The 23,255-nt window shown below is 38.7% G+C and overlaps 1 protein-coding gene across 8 annotated transcripts in view; it reads right to left on the bottom strand.

Moving 5' to 3' along the window:
* The window catches only part of Efa6 (Exchange factor for Arf 6), an 82,284-nt gene that overhangs the window by 8,640 nt on the left and 50,389 nt on the right, over nt 1-23,255 (bottom strand). For 5 of the 8 annotated variants that reach the window (XM_076624843.1, XM_076624841.1, XM_033334944.2 and 2 more), the window contains exons 2-6: nt 22,547-22,613; nt 13,984-14,037; nt 2,770-3,139; nt 1,131-2,334; nt 348-583 (exon numbers count right to left, since the gene is read on the bottom strand). In XM_076624843.1, coding sequence (XP_076480958.1) covers nt 348-583; nt 1,131-2,334; nt 2,770-3,139; nt 13,984-14,037; nt 22,547-22,613 — 1,931 coding nt within the window. The remainder of the gene's footprint in view (nt 1-347; nt 584-1,130; nt 2,335-2,769; nt 3,140-13,983; nt 14,038-22,546; nt 22,614-23,255) is intronic. The other 3 variants (XM_076624844.1, XM_033334948.2, XM_076624845.1) reach the window with 2 other exon arrangements.

Below are 23,255 nucleotides of genomic sequence, written 5' to 3'. Positions count from 1 at the left end.
TTTGATGCGAACTGCGCTGAGAAGTTGCAAAATAAAATTAGGCGTTTTACAATCATTGCCGATCACAAGTATCAGAGACCTGTTCTCTTACATTCTCGACTTACATTTATCGAAAAGCTCTAATAAATTTTACTATAATAAGTATTTTACATCGTTAGATATATATGCGAAGATATAATGCGAATCAAATGATACATCTACAATGAAATAGTTAAAAAACAGATAGTTCTTTGGTTTGAACGTTTGGAACGATAAACGAATAATAAACCTAGACCCGACCCAGATTGTTCTGAAAAATCTCATAAAAATTTCAGGTCGTTTCTTTAGTCCGTAAAGTGTGTACGTACTTTTTGCTAAGATGTCTAGAGACGTCAGACTTTTTGAAGCCATCCAAGGAGTATAGCCTCTTGGCCAATCGAACTGCCGATGGTAGGTCCACCGCTTTCGGACTGTAATGGAAGCTGTGCAAACTTTCGATGTCGCTCTCTTCGTCCGCAGACTGCGGCGGTGATGCGCCTCCGTGCTTGTCCTCGTAGTTACCGATGTTCAGAGCTTCGTTCTCGTCCTCGCTCTCCTTCAGCTCCTACGGAGAGGAAATGTAAGATGAAAGAGATAAAGAACAAAATGGGCACGTAAAGTAACACCCATTTTGCGGTCGCATTTTGACACCGATACGACTCTAACAGGAATGACACGACCACTTCCAGGAAATATATTGTACGCGAGCAGGAATATCGAAGTAAGCGTGTAATTTTATAAATTTATTTACGTTACATCAAAGAAATCTCGTGCTATGCCGCGAAGGAGAATTCCAAGAATCTTTCTCTTCGCTACTGTTTTAGATTTTGCGATTTTACGAACTTCGTGCAAGTCGATATATTTATAACATTGTTTTCTTCTTACGAGTCAATACGATAAGTAGTAAAGTTGCATGTTTTAAGAAAGAAACGGATAGACGTGAATAATAGACACATTGATAGACATTTCGCAATGACGATTCACGACGGGAAAAGGACTTGCACTTGTCCCTTGTCCAAGATCTTCTCCTGAACCAATCTCAAGCTTCACCTCTCGAACCTATATTCCCAAGAACCGTAAAGATTGTAAAACCGAATGAACGAATGTCGTACCTGATACCCGACGAACTCAGGCGTGGTATTGCCAGTCGGCCGTTGCACGGTGTTCTGCGCGGTGGACGTGGGCACGAGTTCCGGATTGCTGAGATTGCCCCGTCGCCTATTCTGCCTGGGACTGGTGTTCCTCGCCGCGGTGGCGTCCTTGTCCGGCCCCTTCACCTGTATCACTATCCTATGCTCGGTATTCTCCTGCGCCGGTGTATACGCGTTCGACGCCGGTGGTACAGAAGCAGCCGCCGCTGCCGCCTTCAACCTCCTCTGCGGTGGCTCGCTGGCGAGTATCGTCGAGTCACTGTCACTCGGATCACTGACCATCATGATATCGCGTGCACTGAGTATGTCCATAGTTTCCTCGTCGTTGTAGTCGGGACTGGACATGTTGCTGATAGCCTCGGACTGGCTGAGATCACCGTTGGTGGGATGAAGGCCGGAGGCCGAGGAGGTGGTCCCGTCGCCGGAGGGGCCCAGGGCTGAGGCGCTGGTGCCCGTGGGTACCGGCGGTGGGAACCTACGGGATCCAGAATTGGAGGACATGACGGAGGACGAGACCGAGGTAGGGGAGGTTGGCGATAAGGATCTTTGGGGACTAGTTCCCTCCGTCGAGGAGCTACTCGACGAAGATTGCGAGGAGCTGCCGTTCTGACAGCAGGAGGTGCGCTCCGAGGCGGACGGCGAGCTAACTGGCGCGTTGTACGTCCAGACGATTCGATCGCTGGACAGACCCTGGCCGCTGTCAGGTCGAGTGTCCAACAGGGTGTTCAAGCTGGACGTGACGTCGTCGTCAATGTCAATGTCCACCGCGCTCATTGACGGATCCTTTTGGAATTGCAAGTGGTCCTCGGAGCGCGAGGTGCGAACGAAGCCGCTCGAATAACCGAAACTCGCGGCATTTTGTTTGCTAGTATCGCTCTGGCCTGGACACTGGCCGCTCTCACGTTTGCTGATCCCGACCGGTGAGGTGCTGGCCGAATTCGAACCGGTACACTTGTAAGTACGGTGATGGCCCAGCATCTCGTTAGGACTGGTCGGTACCGAGTTATGATGGTGGTGATTGTGGTGATTATGGTGATGGTGGGTATGATGATTGTTGTACCTCAGCGAGTCGACCTTCTTCTGGTGCTTCGGGAGCAGGCCGCTGCTCTGCTGCGTGCGCGACAGGTTCAGCATTAGATCGCCGGTCATCATGTACGCTTCGAACCTGCATTCATCGCGTTATTCGTTAGTTATCTTAAGCTTGTATATCGGCGAGGTTTGATCTAGCTTTTGTCTGCTGATACGATTGATTTTACTGAAAAAAGGAAATCGATAAGACGGAGAAGCGACACAGGTGACCAAGTCTTCGATCATGCGTTCCTTCTGTCTGGTGATACGAGTAATCGTAGTTGAAAAGGAAAATTGACGAGGAAGAGAATCTGTACAAACGATCTGTACAAACGTGTATATTCATTCACGAAAACGGAATAAATTCCATTTGGTGAAAGGTTCGACGCTTCTCCGAGATCTACCGGTATACACGTTACGAATACCATGAAAACATCGTAAGAGAAAAAGAAAATGTTAAAAAAATCGCGTAATACTGTTCAGAAGCTTTCTCTCTTGAGAGAAAGAATCCCATGAAAAAGAAATTCCCTACCTAGGCGTATTCTTCTGCCTGGAGAACTTGTCGCCGGAGAGAGGCTCCCATTGGGCACGTTCTTCCTCCTTGAAACTATCCACTGGCGGAAGTAGCGCCTCTAGTTCAGAGGATCCGGAAGCGTCACTGTAGGATCCGTTGCTTCTCGTCGCATACTGTTTCGCGGCAGTCGGTTCCTGTGGCGAGCCACCCGGAAGTTCCGGTGTTCCTGGCTTTCTTGGTTCCATATCTTCGCCGTTACCCGATGACACCGGCCTGGGGTTATTCGGGAAGGTCATTGCCTCGTGAGAGATTTTGGTCGAATCCGTCTCGTCGCATGCCGGCTGTCCCGGTGACAACAGCCGACGCACGTGAGCTTTTATTGCAGGATCTGAGGAAATTACGTGGCTATCTTATCCGCTGGCTTCGATAATCGCGATTATTCTGTTCAGCGACTGTTCTGAGACGAGAAGATTACTCATCTTCTGATTAAAGATATACATTTATAGATAAAGATTAGATTTGTCATCGAAGTAATACATTTTATCAATTTTCAGAAAGTTTCAAAACTTTCGTAAGTCGCTGCGGATTGTCGGCCGAGTTGTGAGTTTCCCACTCTGTTATGACTTGTCTGTTGGGTTTTTTGGTTTGATAAATGCGTCGGTGATATCAGGAAGTTGTTTCAGATCAGAGAAATTAAAAGGAAGAATTACATGTTTTGTGCGTTTCGTCGATTCAACACGGGTATCTAATGGATAAAGATTGTGAAACTATCGTGACAAGTATGTCGGTGCTTCAAATTTGCTGTTGTTTCGACTGAAAGAAACTCGAACGAAGGGTGATGTTATTGGTTTCGTATGAATAATCCCTAGGCAACATTTTACATTATCGTAAAAGAATTGTGTTTAAGTTTGCGATTAGAAATTCTTGAATATATCAATCGTCGAATTCTCTATGTTCCATTGAAAGAACGAGTCAAAAAATTAATTAAGAAATCGCCACAACTACTATTACACAGAACAGAGAAGCTAAGTTTCTCTTTATCCACAAAAATTTCTCGTCAATCAAAGGACCTTGATCAATAACAAACTTCTCGCAACTGAAACGATATTCCAAATTTTCCAACGTATATTCCAACTCTCTCGTTTTCAAATCTCAAAATTCGAACAAAACCGATAAGTGATACGCGTAGCAGCGTCAAAGGGTGAAAAAGTTGCCATAACCACTGCTATACGAAGCGGAGGAGCTTCTCTTCATCCGGAGAAATTTATCGTCGACGCGTGGAGCGTTTCAAAGCGTCCGCGGGCAACGCGTCCCCCGGTCGACGCCAAAGAAAACTCAGCGAGCGTCGCGTCGACGGACCATCCGGCTGGAAATACGCCGGAGCAACTTCGATTCCCGCGGGGGCGGCTTGGTCTGGAGCGCGATTTACGAGCGGCAGAACTCGCCCTTAAATAATACAACTATACGCCTACGTCTCGTCGTCGTTGTTCGACGACGACGGCGACGACGGCGACGACGACGACGACGAAGGCACCGCTGGCTGATGTCGTTCCGCGTTTACTTTGTTTCGCAACGAAAACGAGCGTTCACCAGAGCGAGTTTATGATCCGCCGCCGAGAAGCGCAATATCCAAGCTGCGGAGAGTCTGTCTGCCTCGAGGGCCTGCGTTTCCTTCCAGAGGACTTTAATGGATGTTTCTAGGGTAGGTTGTTTGTTAACTTGGCGTTTCGTTGCTGGAAAAAGGGGTTGTTAGCCCGTTTGTGGGGGTACAAGTGGATTGAACGGGAAATAGAGGGGCAACGGAAACGGTGATCGAGGTCTTTTGAGTTTTCGAGCTGTTGGAGTTTCTGTTGTTATTAGGCAATGTACAGTGGCTCGCGAAAGAATTCGTACATTTAGCACAGATCATCTTTACGTGTGCATAGTGTGCGTCTTATACCTCCATTAACATATAACGGGATATAATGTGATTTAGATATTTTGTTAAAGATATAATAAGACACGACGACTGCCGAGACTATATTGGCAGAATTTGAATCCAATCTGGAAATATATATACGAGGTGAAAGATATTTTTTATTGTAAACTTATATTCAGTAAAAAATTAGTATACGATATGAATAGTCACGTCAAGCATACAATAAGCGTGAAAAATGTCCCACTGAATACTCAGAATGTTTCATACGATACACGTAATATGTTCATGAAAGATAAAAGAAGACAAGCGTACGAATAGTTTCCACTGTACATAGTTGGATAAAGAGAATGTTGACGCAAAGTACGAGAAATATAGGAGAAGGTCATGATAAATCGCGTTTTGCGATTTTTAGACTTCTTCCTATTGGTTTTGCGATTGATAATATGTTTTCACTGCGTTACTTATGCACTCGGATCTCCATGAAGTTTCGTAGATTTGTCATCGCTTTTTCAAAGTTTTATAGATCAGTTTGTTCCAATTGTCGACTTCCTTTTCCCTCTGTAGCCACCGAGTAATAACGAAATCGGAAAGTCGACAAAAATGCAATTATCATATTTTTCTCGTGTGATCTTCATACATAAAATATGAAAGATATAATACGAGAATAGGGTCCGACACACCTGGCACAATATTCGAGCAAGTTCATAATACGTGAATAATATGCACGCACAAGTAAATCAACGTTCGTCAGGTGTACAAATAAAAGCAGACGAGATATCCCGTTTAAAGAAAAAACAAACTCCATTGCCAATTTTCGCTAAAAATAATTATTTTTATAAAAATCCTCGTTCTATTAACGAACCGACAATCCGCTAAAAATACACCGCTCGTAAAATTTCCTTAAAATTCCCAACAAACTTCCCGCAATGCCCAACAACGTGGATAGCTACTATTTTCCTCGTTGGAGGCGAGTTTTCCGTGCATCGTCTTCCCGCAGACCGTGACTAATCAATGAGTCGCTCTGATAGAAAATCGTTTGTTATCCGAACGCGTCGTTTGATCGTTGGCTCGTGCGCTTAATTACCTGCCCTCGACATTCTCTCTTTTTTTTCCTCGTTTTTTCTTCCCCTTCATTCTCTTCCTTTTCCCTTGTCGCGTGGAACACGCGTGAACGACGAACAGCTGGCGTCGCCTAAGCGTGCAGACACCAGCACCGGGTAAAAGCGTCATCGAACGTTGCAAGGAGTCCGAGGGCAGACGCACGATCGCGTTTTCCTATCGGTTATTATCGCGCAATTCTATTATTACGATCAGGTTCAAGAGCGACTATATGCGCGTGCACCGAGTTCTATCATTAGATCGTCGGAGTTCACTCACCAGCTGACGTACAACCGGTCTACGTGTTCTCGGTTCATGGACGTGGTGATCGTCTAAATTTGTGGAGCACGACGGGAAAAGATATATCTCACGATACTATAAATTCACTATCGATTTCGAAGACCAAGCTTTGGAAGACGACAATTTCTAGAAGCGAAATTTGCTACTATTTTAAATGGTATTTAAATTAAGCGATAAATGATATAAGAGAAGAACAAGTTTTGAGAAGAGTCGATTTCTAAGAAGATTTGCTACGTAATTTGTTGTTCGTTTGGATGATAATTAAATTAAGTGATAAGTGGCATCAGAGAATTTGTTAATATTTTAAATGATAATTAAATTGAGCTATAAATGGTACTATAAATTTAGTGAAACAAATTTTAAGAAGAGTAATGCTCTTAGGAGGTTTCGTATTATATACATAATTTGTTAGTATTTTAAATACCAATTAAGTTAAACGATAAATGATACTGTAAATCTAATATAGAACAATAATTTTCAGAGATTGTTGAAATTATTATGAAACGAAAATATGCTCGTCTATTCTCGTTTATTCGATTGGAAATTTGCGATTGTAATAATCTGCATAATAGACCTGAAGATATCTACTAAGATATAGATTCGAACAATGTACTGTATTCAGCAAATCCCAACTCAGCCTGGTGACGTAAACGTATCCTAAATCAATTATGTCTCCATGAATGAGATGTTCATCGCCTACATTAATTAGTGGATTAATATTTGGAACGATTTGCGGTATGACAATGAAAATACTAATAATGAGAAGAAAGGGAAACTACTAGTTATCTGTCGAGGAGAAAATATGAATTTTTTTAATAATACGTATAATTTATTTTATGAAATTTCTTATTATATTTAGAACAGACGTTGCTCTGAAGCTTCGACTCAATGATAACTACTAGTTATCTATCAAGGAAAAAATATGAATTTTTTTAATAATACATGTAATTTATTTTCTGAAATTTCTTATTATATTTAGAATAGACGTCGCTCTGAAGCTTCGACTCGATGTTCGTTTATTTATTAATAAACAATTCAGTCGTCAACGAATGGAAATTATTATTTTCACTATTTCATAATTACGATTGTCTGCAAAAAGATAAATGTATCTTCTTTTCTCGTATTTCGTTTGAAATGCTCTCTTTGACGATTCCTCTTAAGCTACAAAAAGCTAGTCATTTCGTTTGTTCTGAACAGAAATACTAAATAAAAAGAGCAGCTTTGATATCATACGTAGCGTAAATAATCGTGTTACACATTCATCAAATGATATCGTCTGATTAAAAAATTAAAAGACAGTTCTAACGACGATGTGATCGCATATAGAAACGACGGTTGATCCCAAAGCTTCAGCAAATTTTCTTTGTGCTTTGCGACATCGTTCAATTTCCTCGGGGAGGATTAAACTGTCACGAGATAACCCGCACGATTAGCGTGTTCGGGGAACGCGTACTTTATGACAAACACGGGCCCGGAGTAGTTGTAGAGAATCGGGGAAGAAAGAAAAAGGAAAGAGCCAAGACGAATCTGACATTTCGTCGTTAGATTATGGTAGGTTACGGTAGGTCATTAATCAACATCGCGACACGCTGCAATTAGCCTGCCTTTTAAAAGCACGGAATAAAGTTCGTAGATTACAGCTATGCTAAACTCCTTTCGTGCGTTTTCAGGATGAATTTCCGGCTGAAGAAAATTCTTCAAAGGTCGGAAATTCTGTAAATATGCGGCCTTTCAAACTATCATCGATCTTAAGACAGTTTATTGGATATTTTAAACCAAGAATAATAAATATCGATGAGCCTCATTAATTATTTCGCTATTTTGCTCGACCAAGTAATTGTGTTTCTACGTAGTTTGAAAATTACGCAGCAATATATTGGTAGCATTAATTAGGTATTATGTTAATATTACGGAATATAATAGAGTGGTACATTAATTAGTACAGGGAAATACGAAGTTTACATAGAGTAGGTATATCTTTTTTCTTTTTTTTTTTTTTTTTACTAATTTAAACTTCAGACTAAAACTCGAAATGTTCCAGGCATTTAATAATTTAATCCTTAATTGCTTGCAGTGAATTTTATATGCAATTTAGTTACATTGTAACAAAGTTACGTAGATTATTACAAATCGCGTCGTTCTTTGTCATTTTCGTTTCAAACTATATTGCTAAAACACGTTGCAATTTGTTGCAGACAGCAGATAAAAACCTAAAATATATGAGACACCTGAAATATTCTCTAAATAGATAGATTGTTTAGATTTATCTCATTTCAAAATGTTTCGTATAACACACATGATACATTCACAAACGGAGACTACAAGCATAATATGACAAATATAATATATTTTACCAATAACATTATTTTCAATAATCAGATAAAGTTCCGCGATCCTGTGTGAATGAACTTATTACTCGATCTGTTGTACAATATCATACGGATGATCGTACACAGAACTAAACTTAATTCGAAGCAACAGCCAGAAGCAATCGGATCTTTGAAAAATGAATGTGCAATACTGGCAATATCACTGGCTGGCGTAGTTAACATATTATTGGCTGTTTATTAATCGGCTTCCCTTTGGCAGCGTTCACTGGCCGAACGTCGGTTAATTGGCTTTTCTCACTTGTATACGAAAGCTATTCGCGGCAGCGCAGCGTGTCGGGGAAAGCTGCATATCGATTTAAAGGCAACATTAAATGCGAACGAACTCATATCAGCTAATTTAGCCGGAAGTAAAAATTAACAAGAGAAAAGGTAGAAACGATCGTTACCGTTTGTTCCGTAAGAGACGTACGTGATGGAGATAGATAACGCGAGTAATCGTAGGCTGTAAATTAGCCGATCAATAGAAAATTGCTCTGGTTGAAAATTATCAGTCAGTTGGCCGTGGAATTACAGTAATCGGAAAAATTACTTAATAACATTCGTAATGAGCAGTGAAACATGCTCGATGTTAAAATGGGTTATCGCGTGCGTAAAGGTGCAAAGGCTGGTTAATTATGCCGGTGAAATAATTAAAAACGGTATTATGCCATTAACTGTGGCGGAAATTATTTGTTGTTTCTCGACTGTGATTAAATCATAGGTGATCGTAATAAATGCAATTTTATTCGAATTACACTGTTTAATTTCAAAAAGTCACAAGAATGCTGAAACAGAAATTATTATTAAAATAGCAATATCTTTGATGAAGGTGGCACGATAATTTCAAAAGTCAATAATCGTACCTTTTGGCGACGAATATTTTCATTTCAATTGAACTTATACATTAATCTAAATCAATGCTTGTATTCATTACGTATAAATGAAAATGAAAGACTTAATAAATTCTGGCGCTAGAAATAATGAACAATGGTAGGACGAAATTACCGCTAACAATGGAAAACATTAACCTAATCCAATGGATTCCATCTCCAACGAGATTGCTACACGTTTAAACTAAGAATTGCATAAAGGATTACAAGCTAAATCTCTTAACCATAGAAATTCCTAGAAGTACAACTGCGTTCAATCTGAATCTACAATTCAATGCGAGATAAATTCATCTCGCTGAGATTCTACGATTCTGATCCATTCCATTCCATCGTTCCTTACCGTATCTGGATTAGCTTATCAAAGGGGCTATTCCTATCGTACACTGAATGAAGGGAGCAATGATTCAACAGGGCCATCAGGTTGTTCAACGCGGACTTCATTAGTCGGGACAGCAGAGCGGCTAGAACCTACCTCTAACATCGAATGAATTCAAGGTGCGCATGCACTGATAACGATAATCCGGTGTAAATCGGCTAAACACGACGGTTCTGTGAGGTAACATCGTATCTGGTCCCCTGGCAAGTTTACACAATGATTCTACTCACGCAACGTGGCCAACTGTCTGCCTGTATCGCATGTCCGTGTACTTACCGGATTTTAACACACTGACAATGTCCCAGGTCAATTGGCTTTCTACGTGCAACAATCAGTGGATTGCACGTGTTTGGAAAAATTCAGATTCGTATGTGACGAATATCAGTAAATAGAAATTTCTTTCGTCGCCTAGGTTTCTAGATAGTCTAACGATTACATTATTTCAAATCTTTTGCGAATTTTTCATATATTTAACTTTTCCGTATTTATTTTACACGATTTATCCGTGTAATAACATATGATCGCATTCTACTTTGTCTATTATGGTATCGATATTATTGATATTATTAATTCGTAATGCATTTTGTCTAATAATAAATAAATTGAACAATGCTAAGGCAAACAACGTGGAACAGTAAACGTATCCTTAAATTTGCGTATTAACGTTTACTTTGATTTAGAAAGTCGAGAAAATGTTGGGTCCGTATAATTTCTTCAAAAAGGCACGTAAAGTGTAATTTCGAGTGCCGCTTTCTTTCTAAACATGGATCGGATATACCAATTTCGTTGATTACTGAGAAGGAAGTAAAATTGCGAAAATAAGACTAAGAACGCGTGTCATATACACGTGTCTCGACTATAATTTTCATTTTAAAAAGGTGTTAAAGGCGTTAATTTCCAATGCAATGTCGACGATATTAATTTAATTTAATTTATGAAACACGTTGATTAAAGGAAGTAGGATAAAATGGTAAATTACGAAGAGTAGCTTCGTAATGAAGAGAGAGAGAAAGTGCATCACATGTGCCTGTAGTATTTCAACTCCGATAACGATTTCCTCTGAAAAATATATTACAACGTGTACTTTCAAAAGTAATTTCGTTGATAAATATCAATTTAATTTATAAATCGGATATGCCGATTAAAAGAAACTGGAGAAAATGAAAATTGTGAAAGGTTGTCTACGTACAATGTGCATCACACGTGTATTTATAGTATTTTTATTTGGATAACGGTTTCCGTTAAAGGAAAATGCAGTAGCGCGTGTAATTCCAGATGCAATTTAATCGACGAATATTACTTTGATTTATGAATCACGTTGATTAAGGAAGTGGAGTAACATTTACGAAAGGCACTTTCTCCATAGTAATCGATGCATTTTCAACTTCAGTTCAATATGAATACGACGTGAGAAATGTATATAGCCGAGTACTATACCTACATCTTACTTACAGTCAGTCACAAAAGTATATTATTCGTATATAATTCGTAGTTATATTTGAAACAACATAACTTTTTTTAAGATTGAACCGAACCACTCGAGCTTTATTGAGAAACTAAAGGAATTGGTTCACTTGATGACGTGTAAGAGAAATCTTTCCCTTCGTTCCCACCAATTTTAATTTTCCCAAAATTTCCTATACACGTCATTTAACGAAGCAATTTGTCTAGCTTCTCCAACTTCAAATCCTTTGCACCCGTTTTTAAAACAGTTATTCCATTTTAAAGCCTATGCCAATATTTTATTCACTGACTGTATTTATTTTCATCATCCACACACCAGATGAGTTTGCGAATACGTTTCCTAGTCTACAATTTACTTTCGTCCCATCTTGACGGATAAATAAAGCTACAATATATCTGTATTATCACGTTTCTCACCTGTTATCTTCAATTTGTTTTCCTCGCCAATCGAAAAGACCATCCAATTACAAAGGGTTGATCCGAATGTTGCGAAAAGTACGTTTAACTAGAAAATTCCAGTCATACATGGACGAGAAAGCGGAACTTGCCAGCAGCCGAAACACGTGAGCTTCCTTCGCATTCCGAGCGTACTTTCGACCGCGAGGATCCACCCGAGAGGAATGCGCGAGTTGGCTCGTGCGCGTTGCAGGAATACGCGCCTTGGATTCCAGACGATCGGAAAACCGGCCAAGAAGTTCGCCGCCCACACACACCGCCGATTACGCTTATCGATGGAACGCGTGCACCGTCGAGAACGCGGTCCACCCGATATTTCTTTCGGTTTCTCCCTACTCCTCTACACTTTCACCGACGAAAGCGGATCTTGCGAATGGCGAACGTAATCATGTACCAACGATCGGAGATTGGCGAATCTGAGAATCGCTAATAAAATACGCTATAAGTTTTCTTCTCACTGGAACAACTTTATTAATCCAATCTCTATGGAACTGTAGGTCTGACACTATTCTTGAGAAATATTTGTTGTTGCAGATTTTATAGAAATCTTTCTCTTGAAAAAGTCTTCTTCTTTTCAAGCTTCGTTAGGTTGTAATAAAATCTAGAGAACCAATGAAGAATAGTGGCAAATTGTATCGAATGGTTCGAATTTTATGCGGCATGTAGTAGTACGATCTCTTTACATAGAATTACATAGAATCTTCCTTTTTTTCTTTTTGTTTTTATCCTTTTGTTCTTTTTGTTAGGGTAGTGTGGTCGAAAAATGGAGTATTTCAAGAAATTAAAATATGAGAAATAATTAATTTGTTCATGTTGGCAAACTGTTATGATACGTAATTAACGATGTATATTTTGCGACTGAAACTATTGCACGATAAGATAGAAGGTTTTTAAGAAATTCTGTAATTAATAAGAAAAAATCTACTAGTATAAAAGTGTTCGTTAATCGTAAAATCATACGAGCTTTGTCTCCAAGTAATAATTTTCCAAACTAAAATAATTAGTTTCCTAAGCTCCGATATTAGCGTCTCATCCTTCTACAGTGATATAAATATGACAATAAAATGATTTCAACCTGAGATTTTTAACGATAACGCGAATAAGCTTTAACAACGAGTTATCGCTATCTTATTATTCTATGGCAATCTCTAAAAGAATCCTTATCATCGTATAAATCCTAGAATAAATATATTCGTACCATTGACATCCTTTTTTCGTTAAAGCGCTACTTCAAAACTATATTCTGATTCTCATTAATAAAATAACGAACTTAACGTGAAAATAATTTGCTATTCAGCAGCTAAAGAATATTTGATATTCACAACTGGGAACTCGTACATCTGCAGAGAGGATTAATCACGTGCCGGTATTGTAACGAGGAAAATCTTATTTCAGACTATGTCTAGAACAGTGACAATGAGGTTCAAAGACAGACTAATCTTGCTACGTTCAACGTCGAGCTGAGCTATGTCTGCCTTCGATGCATAATTCCTGTTGATTATCGTTACCATTAATCATTCTTCACTAGTTTTAGAAATTATCGTTTGTTTCAAAATACTACACTGCTGCTGATGCCTGTCGCATCGAGTAAATCATTTGAATAACGCAATTATTGTATTTTAAGCTCTATAGTTTTCGATAGAGTGATTCGTACAGATCAATTAGAGCAGACAATGTAACGAAAGAATTATTATTTGTAGTTAAAACGAAGATATTTCACACGAACAAAATTTCGATTCTCCAAATGAATCGTCATCAGTTTCAATTAATAGCGAATGTGTCAAGTGGTTTCATAAATTGATTGAAAATCGATGTAATCTTAAGAGGCATTAAATTCCAGAAATTCTTCCATATTACGACATAAAATATTCAATCCCAATTTGAATCGGTGCTGAAATTCAAATGTAAATTTCATTACAGTTTGTGTTTCGTTTAAATCATAATACTGCCAATAATTCCAACATCAAAATTAATTCGGAATTAATTTAACGTTACAATCCAAGTCAATTAATCCAATCAGTAAATCCGTGTAAATAATATCTGTCACAGGTCTAAGAAAATAACACGAATCAATGGCGATATAATCTCTAACGCGACTGATAATCGGAAAAATTCGATTAATGCGTTGATCAAGCCTCTCTATTAACCGCCTGAATCATCGATGATCCTCATGAACTAATAACCACTTAAGCCAATAATCATGGCCAACGAACGTTTCGATATTCGCCGATCAGAATTTCGAAAACCACCCAAGCTGAAACTCGATTGCATTCCCTCGTCGCAACTCAATAACCGAACTTGCAGCCAACTCGACATCGCTGTTCGCGCGAATAAAAGAATTCGTAGACGCACTTGACTTACCCCTTCGCAGTTTCAGGGTGACGGGATCCGACGAGAGCCGCAGACATTTCAGCACTGAAACAGAAAACGACGAAACACACCAGTCAGGAAAGATGTTGGCCAAAGAGTCGTAGGATGGGAAACGTAGAACAGAAGGAATACATTCACGGACAGAAATAAATGGAATAGACATAGTTAGTGGTAATAGGAATAAACACGAGATAGCGAAAATACGGCTTGTTTACATAAAGATGTAAATATTGAGTTCAATCATTTACGAAGTAATCTATGTACTACGAGGATACACAATAGACGAAATTGAAGTACGGTAGCGGGCAAAATTTGACAAACACAAATTGAACTTGAAAAGAGAAACAAATAAATATTATTTATACTGCATAATAGCTGATTGTTGTGCGATACGATGAAAAATATTTAATATAGAATTTACTGATATGTGTGTACACACGAGTGAATTGTTTGGCAAGCTTTGAATTTTCTATTATCCGCTAGTGGATATAACGGTAGCACCAGTTCGATTGACCACCTCGCATTAGAGTACGAAATATGTACATATCTTGCCAGACAGTGTTGTTGATGATTCATGACGCGCTTCGGCAGAGATATCTTGCAACGCAATGTCGTTCATGCGATGCAAGATAATGGAAAGACATACGAGATATCTCGTGCAACGATTCGCATAAAAATCAGTTCGTGAGACACTGCGTTTGTGAATGTGAAAGGGGTTAGGAATGTTGAATGAAGAAAATATCGCATGAAATAATTCAAAGCATGGTAAAAGGATATACACGAGACAACGACCGATGAGCGACTTCCAGTCGTAAACGTTGAAAGACGGAATCGCGCGATGTTTCCTTCGAAGCATCGCATGAACCACATTGCGTGGAAAGATATCTCGTCCAAAGCGTATCGTGAATCATGAATCATGAACAAAGGGGTTAATCGAACTAGTATTGTAGATACTAGTGTTATATTCAGTAGCGGACGGAAGAATGTACAATCCATTGCTCTTCTAAAATACAAACTGTTTTGTAAAATCTTGTCCGCTACTTCTACGTCCACTTTATTTATTATACATCCTTGCGGTACACGGATTATATATAGTAAATAATTATATTATTATAGTAAATAATATAGTGAATAATTGAAATCAACGGTTAAACTTGATTGGTATCTACGTCTACTTCCTGCCTACTTGTACTTGTCCCCTACAGTAAAAGAGAAAGAGAGATAAAAACTACGGTTAAACCGAGTTGTCACGTGTTTGCAAACGGAATTTACGGGAACGTTGTCCGTTACGCTGTTTTCGGAGAGGCTAGCCGCCTTCCTGCTTGAGATTAACGAGAGAAACGACCTTCTCCTGACGAAAAGGATGGCCCTGGGTCGCAATTTTGCACGATGGTTAAACCGTTCCGTGTGGAACTCGGTTTTAACGCCAGCAAAATGGAAACTTTAGCATGACGCGTTAACGGGATAGGACGAGGATGGGTTTAGACGAAAGAGATGACAAGAATATACGCTTCGGACGGACAAGACGGTATGCCCAGATAGGTCGGTTTAATTAAACCTCGAATTTGTGTAAAACCTCCACCTACCTGGAATATCCCGACTACTGGAGATTGCGGAAATGCTGGGAAACATCTGCTAAAAGAAATTCTGCAGCTTTGGCTCTTTCTTTTACCTTCAAACCGTCTATGGAAGTAGAAAACATTCTGTGCACCGTTGAGTGAAATGGTTTACAGTGACTCGTCAAAGTATTCGAATGCTTGCTACAGAATCTTTTTATGAACGTATTACGCGCATTGTACCAAACTTTTTGAAATTCCATTGACGCTGCAACGAGACTGCAGCGATTGTAGTAGCAAAATTTGAAAGCATTCTAGAAATGTGTAGAGACTGGAAGTTACACGACATTGATAAAAATTAGTATACAGCTTGAACAGTTGTCTTAAACATACAATTAGTGATAGAGTGATCTCGCTACATATTGTGGTTTATTAGTATATGCATAATTATTATACTATTGTAATAATATACAACGTATGTATTAATTGTATTAAATGTACTAATTCAAATATTTTCTGATCTTTGCCTTTGCGTTTCAAATTGCCCCGATATAATCACGATACTCCTATCTAATTGCTAACGAGATTTCAAAATGTTTCGTATAATATACACATAAACTGTGTGTCTCTCGCTACGACACAAATGTCATAGATCTATCGCTTATCTGTTTCTATGTTTCCGATCGTCCAAATGAATCAAAGTTTGGAAATATTTGTAGAACATCAAAGAAACAAAAAGGGGTAAGGATTTTAAAGAAAAAAAAAGAAAGGAGTAAAATTAAGCTGGAAAAACGAGTGTTAAGAGGCTTTCGAACCTAAGAGGAAGAGAGGTCAGATCTTAATCTTCGGATGAAAAAACGTCTTCCACGAAAACTGCAATTTCTACGAACAGAAGGAAGACAATGGAGCAACAAAGAGCTTCAAAGACGTCTAAATCTTGTCGATACCTGAAAAGCGCTCGGAGAAAGGCCTCCGAAACCCTCGAAGAACAAATTTACCCGGTTGCAAAGGCTTTCGATAAACTTTCACCGTCCTTCAATCCCGTAAAGCGGACGCCCCGTAGGACGAGGCATCTCCAGCATCTTCCATTTCCGAACAGCAGCCCGGCCAAGTTTACCAATTATATCCGCGAAACGCAAACGCGCCGTGCCGAGTCGAACAAACGCGAGTTCACGGTTCACGGAACTGAAATATCGCTTCGTGTTTGTCTGCGATGTCAGCTTGTCAAATTAAACGGGGAACCAGAGGAAACACGAGGCTGGCCGATATTGCGATGCTTGGGCCGCTTTACGCTCGGTTACACGATATCGCTGTTGTTCCTTGTGCCAGCCTCCGCGAAACGGGGATTGCCGCTGGTTCGTGCCACTTCCGGAATTTTAATTTCCTCGCCGCTACGTTCGATTTATTCTTTCGCTTTCTTATTTTGTGGACTTTGCTCCGAGATTCTTTGTATTGCGAATTGTATTAATCTTTTCAGCCTCATAGGCGTCTTGTATTTTATAATTTAAATTATAAATAATATATATACATAAATATGACAATATACATTTTATAATACAAACAGACGCAAATAGTCAATCATTTGTTTCAAGTATTTATTTCGGTGAAGGTGTCGAACGATTACCTCCTCACCGATTTCCATCCCCTTGAAATATCTTGTCGAGCTCTCCATTTCGAAAAAACTTCTTCCTATACGTATATAGGAAGTTTTAATTTTTCAATTATACGCAAAAGTGATGTACAAAAAATTGTACATTAGGTGTAATATTTGTATATTATAATTATTGCTCGGATATTCACTTGTGTGCCCAAATTATAACCGCGTTGATTTAGTCGCACCATTATGATTATCGGTATTGGCCACGCCGGCTGACATCATTTAGATAGCTCAACCTCGCCAACTCTTTTCCACTTGGAATTCTGTGACTGGAATTATTTATTATTATTACGTCACTATGAAGATATTAAAAATATCCCGTTAGAATTCATAAGGACGTAACTCATCGACAGCTTCACGCGGAATACATACGTACATGGATGTACGATACCAAACATACTTTTGCGTGTGGCTCGTAAAAAACTAAAACCAACCACCCGTTACATGCATAGGAAAATGTTGCCCAGAATCTTCATCAGACGATCTTGACATCACATTTCAAGGCCATCGAAATCGGTCAGAGGGTGGTAACTATTCGTCAACTTGACCACTATTTCTATTCTAGCAAAGAAGCTAGTATCTATTTTTATTCTAGTAAACAGCCCAATATTTCTATCTATTTTGTTTTAGTAACCAAATAGTATCTATTTTAATGTTCATTCATGGTATCGGAGAAAGAATTGTTGAATTTGCTTCAATTTTATATTCACGCCTTATTTGGAATATTATTTTATTAATATTAGAAACTTAAAGAAATCCTCTATAAGACTTTCTATTCGATGATTTATAAATAACTTCAGTTTAAAAGAAAAGATGTGTTTTTACGTTAATTTCAGACGTGTCTCTTAAGTTAAAAATATATTGTATTAATAGATTAATAGATGCAAAGCACAGAATCATTTCCTACATCCCTTGAACCGTCTCTTAACGAGAAACGTTTACAATTACGAGATTAGACAATGAATTATAAAATCCAATTTTATAGAACGAATAAGGCGATATGTAAAAGTATAGAAGACCTGTGAACGGAGAGATAATTATGACCCAGACACATGGGCGATCAGAACGACGAATTAATCGATCTCTTCCAATTAACAAGCTACAATTTTCGGATTAAAAAATCCACCAACTAGACTGACGTTATGTTCAATCATCAACGTTTAACAGAAAGAAAGAAAATTCTGACAGAATTGCAAAATGGATAGTAGACGGCCAAAAGGGTAACTGTATCGTCGATATAAAATTGAGCAAGGATCGTTTGGTTTGATGCAGCGGACAGCATTCGCGAGCAACCGGTAATACAGTCAATCAAGTGTCCCATTTCGCGTGCACGGCGCAAATTTAGCGCCGTGTCATCGTAAAATTCTCGCTAATGACCTGCATGGTCGACGTTTCACCCCCGTGCACGAAATTACCAACGCGATCCTAATAAGCGCAAGAAATTCGTCGAGAGATGGACGTCTGTAAAGAATGGAAACTTTGACAAACTTCGTTGCTTCTAAAGAAAACCTCCGCCTTCTTTCGTTCCTCTGGTCTAACGTAATCCAACGACCATCTTAACTCGATTTTTGCTTCGAATTACTTGTGAGTTCGAGTCCAGTTCGTTTGTAATTTCGTTTGACTGTTCGCCGTCTCATGGTGGAAAGGTCGCCTGAATGAAATTTCTTTCTCGAATCTCGTTTAACTTTGCTTTCTCCTCGTCATTGGACATCGCGAACCGATTGCTTCAACGTTTTGTTTTCTAGCTTTTTCCCGAGTTTTCTCTTCCTTCGTTTATTATTATTATTGTTATTATTTTTACGAATGAGCGATGATTTCGTTTCTAGAATTAGTGAATTGAAAACGATAGCGGTGTATATATAGCGGAGAATCTGAGAATTTATACTTAGTCACGTATTTCAACTTTTAAAGGTATCGTCATCCAGGTATCATTTAGTTTCGTTCATTATGCATTTTCAGGAAATTGGAATTTGTAAAAAAAACAGCCAGGATATACGTAAGAAAATATACAAAATACTGAAGTGAATACTCGTTATTAGAAGGTAAATGAAATATTTATCTAAGTCCTATCTTCTTTTTGTGGTCGGGAATTTGCATGAAAATTCGTAATCTAATAATATCTGTTGCGGCACGTCTTTATCAATTTTAAAAAACGTAATGAATTTTGCATAATCGTAAACATAGAACGTTATTTTATAAAAGCGAGTAATAGACCGACTTAAATCACTATGGTTCTCGGTGCTCCAATTAGACACAAATTTTCGTCTAATGCTCGTAATATTTCTTTGAGAATCTTACAAATTTATAGTTTTCAAGATATTCCCCTCATGCATATGTATTATTCAATTAGAAATTTAAATTATGGGGAGCAAGCTAGAGCTGAGAATAAATGATGCGTCGAAAATGCATGAGATAGACTATGAAGAGATACGAATCATAAAATATACAACAGCGGTAAGTCGCCAACAAAAATGTGCAACTTCTATACCATATTCTATTAACCATTTTTTAAAACAATGTTATAAATGTTGAACAAAATTAACCAAAACGTAATCCATACGATAACGAACCGTGTCTCAAGATCTATCGATAAAACTGCCAAGTATAAACGAATAAAATTTTATTTAATTCCGTTCCTTGTAACTTCTATCGCGTCTCGTCGACGCTTATTACTCGCATCTCGATTCTTTCTATGAATAAATAATTTTTGCGTGACGAATGGGACACTTGACAGATCGAAAGGTTAAACTAGGGTCAAGCAAAAACAGTGTCTCATTTATTTCTAATCTGAATGAGGTAAACTTACGTATACGATTCTCCTTCGTGTTATCCAGTTCTATTTCTATAGCCATCGCGTGTTAGACTTCTTATGAATTTTATTTGATACCGCGTAAATCGGACGAACAGATCGAAACCATACTGACGGGACAAAACGCAAACAGAACGAAACGAACATCGTGATATTTCATCGAATTCTTGAATATAATTTAAATATAGAATATCTCGCAGAGTCTTCTCGTTTAATCGTGATCTCCTTGCATGTGCCACTGATATTATTCTTGGAAGACGTTCAATATACATAAATGGTAAATATTCATAGAAAATGATGACTTCGATTCGATTTCTGCTGCAAGCTTTGCAAGCGCTCCTCCGAGATAGTATTTATATCTTATATAGACTGGAAATATTCAACATATACGTATACATAGTGACATTTTACTGCATTTGGAAACCATTCATAATTATTATAGCTTCCGCGGTTCGCTTGAATATATGAATATAAGATTCTTCGTTGGAATAATAAACAACTGTATTGATTGTATTAATTGGTAAAGAATCGTACGTATCTCAAATAATATACTGTTGTATTTAGTTAAAACATCCCAACTGTAATTTTTCCTTTTTTCAAGATGCGTTGAAATATCCGAAGTTCCCTGTGTTTTTCACCTTTTAGATGAAGTTGTATTATATGGACTAAATGACAAAACTCTGGTTTGCTTTATTTTCCAAATAATACATTGTCAGATGTGATCATTTTAATTGCGTACAATGGATCACCGTTCCAGTGCATCAATGGTGCAACTGGAAAAAGGTGATTTCTCAGGAGATCAAGAAGATCAATTTCATTTAGCGACTAAACTTGTAATTAAATAGCGAAGGGAATGTTTTATAATGTTGGGATAAACAACACTGTTTGCATTCTCTACTTACTTTTAAGTATGTCTGCGACTAACTGCGACTAAAAACTAACTTCCTACGAAATGCGACTACCAACAACGAATATTTCAATAAACCGCCATTCAGTGGATATTTTAAAAATTATCTAACTTTATTTATCTAAAAAATTTATCTAAAAAATTTGCAAATATCTAGTTATATCTTTGTTGTATTGCAACGACGATATATAAGTATTATAGGAATTCTGTTCTAATCTTCGTAGAAGTATTCTCATTGTTTTCAGTAAACAAAGTAATTTAACAATTAAACGACTGTTCGTGCGAAATCGTCTGTTTGCTCTTGTTATCGCTGAACTTTCGATTTCTCTACACTCGAGCAGATACCGTGAAATCTTGCGTCAGACGGCTTCCGCCGGAAATCACGATATAAATTTCCCAGGCATTCTCAGGTGTTTTATGGAAAATCCAGCCAGTCGGTATATATTCCCAATAAATCCCGATAAAATGGTCGTCCCTCGAGAATTATTGCCATCTCCGCGTGAAACGCGCGGCGAAACGTCGAATCGTGAATCTTCAGGTCGGAACGGTTGCGTTTTCCTGTTGTTTTACGGTCGAAAAGCCAAACGTCCGCGATTTTTTCACGCCCGAGCGCGAGTTTCATTGACCTTCCGTGCAAGAACAATCGTGGGATAAAGCGCGAACCGACTTTCACTCGATCGATCTACGTTCTTTCTCGCTTTTTCCCCTTTTCTTTCTTATTTTCCATCTAACTCCCTGGACGTTCGAGAATTGTACCGCAATTACGAGAAAGTTGATCACGTCGATCTTCCAAGTTTTCGTTTTCTGCACCGGCAGATTTTATTTCGGCGAGAACTCGGGTAAATGATTGATTCAGTTTGAGCGAGTAATCGAGTTCCTTGCGAATTTATGGATGAGATTGATAAACTACTTACTAATTTCACCAAAGAATCATCACCGTGTAAATCAAGTTTCTCGATTTTTACCAACCAAACTACCAGAGCGATCAAAATCTTCCACATAAAAGTTTTACAAACTTATAGCGGTGCATATTCCAAGATCTCAATGATTTTTGGATAGTGTATGAACAAAAGATTCCTTCCTATCTTGCATTGTCTGCGATATTGTCTCCGGCATCGACTAAAATTTGGGATAGTTTCGATAAATGAAGTTCATGTACCAGTGACTCGCGTCGATATTCCAACACCACGGGGTGTACTTAGTACGATACATTTGCTTAAAATAAATGGCATTGCTTGACTTTTTAACATAATACGAATATCGTAGCTGATGAAACATATATCTCGCTTCAACTTGACTATCGATACGAGTCACTGAAAACGCAGTCCTGCTGCCCTTTATTCGACGATAGTTCTGATCTTTAAACGCAACATTAATCTTCGTCGATTGCCAAATCTCGATCACAGAACGTGAGAATACAAATCCTGCGACCATTCGATACGTTATATCGCGGACAAAAAGGTTGTACGTTTCAAACAGGGGCAAAAGAGGAGGAACCATGAAAGGGGGGAGGAAAGGGGAGAGAAGAGAGAACGAGTGCACTTGGGCGAATGTGCATTATATCGCGAGCGCGAGAGAAAGAGAGAGAGAGAAAGAGAGGGGCTAAAGCAGGTCGGTCTTCTTACCTTCTTTAGTACTGAATCGGTTGACATCGACTTCGTTCACCCTGAGTATGACGTCACCGGCCTCGACCTGCAAAAGCAACAGACACCGTTTCTATGAAAACGCATTCTGCAGAAGGATCAATTGGTCAGGTACGACGAATTGCCATGCACCGCTAGGAGGGCGTCTACTTGCTCCACCAGCTTTTGGCAATTCGACGACACAATTCGCCGCAGCCCCCTGGCCAACCGGCCAACGGGGCGAATGGCGAACCGCCATTATGCAAATGTGCCTCCCTATTATTACATATCTCTGTTACTCTATTCGTCCTCTCTTTACACATTCTGTGATGATACCATCTTACGTGCCTTTATCGTTTTTGAATTTTTGATAGTAACAGGGGTGAATTTGGTACACGTTGATAATTAAAATAAAACGATTAAAGTAAAGCGTTGTTTCTTTGGTGTACATGTTACTCGAATTATTTCCATCTTAATTGCAACGATCGTTAGATTATTTTTAGTGTAATAAGATTGTGCGAAGATCACAGAAGACTGACGCGCAGCAAGTCACATTTTTCATGCTTTATAGAGGAAGAGTTTAAAAATGTAATATGTTCTTCGTTAGTTCTTACGTGATTTTAGTATTAAATATACGTAATAAAAATAGTAAATAGAAGACACGTAAAAGTGGTTTGATGGGAGGAATTCTTTAAAAAATAACACAGCATCG

The sequence above is a fragment of the Bombus vancouverensis genome, chromosome 15, assembly GCF_051014615.1.
Source record: "Bombus vancouverensis nearcticus chromosome 15, iyBomVanc1_principal, whole genome shotgun sequence".
In the NCBI taxonomy this organism is placed as follows: Eukaryota; Metazoa; Arthropoda; class Insecta; order Hymenoptera; family Apidae; genus Bombus; species Bombus vancouverensis.
Note: the sequence above shows the minus strand (reverse complement) of the source record. Positions and strands in the feature narration are given on the sequence as shown.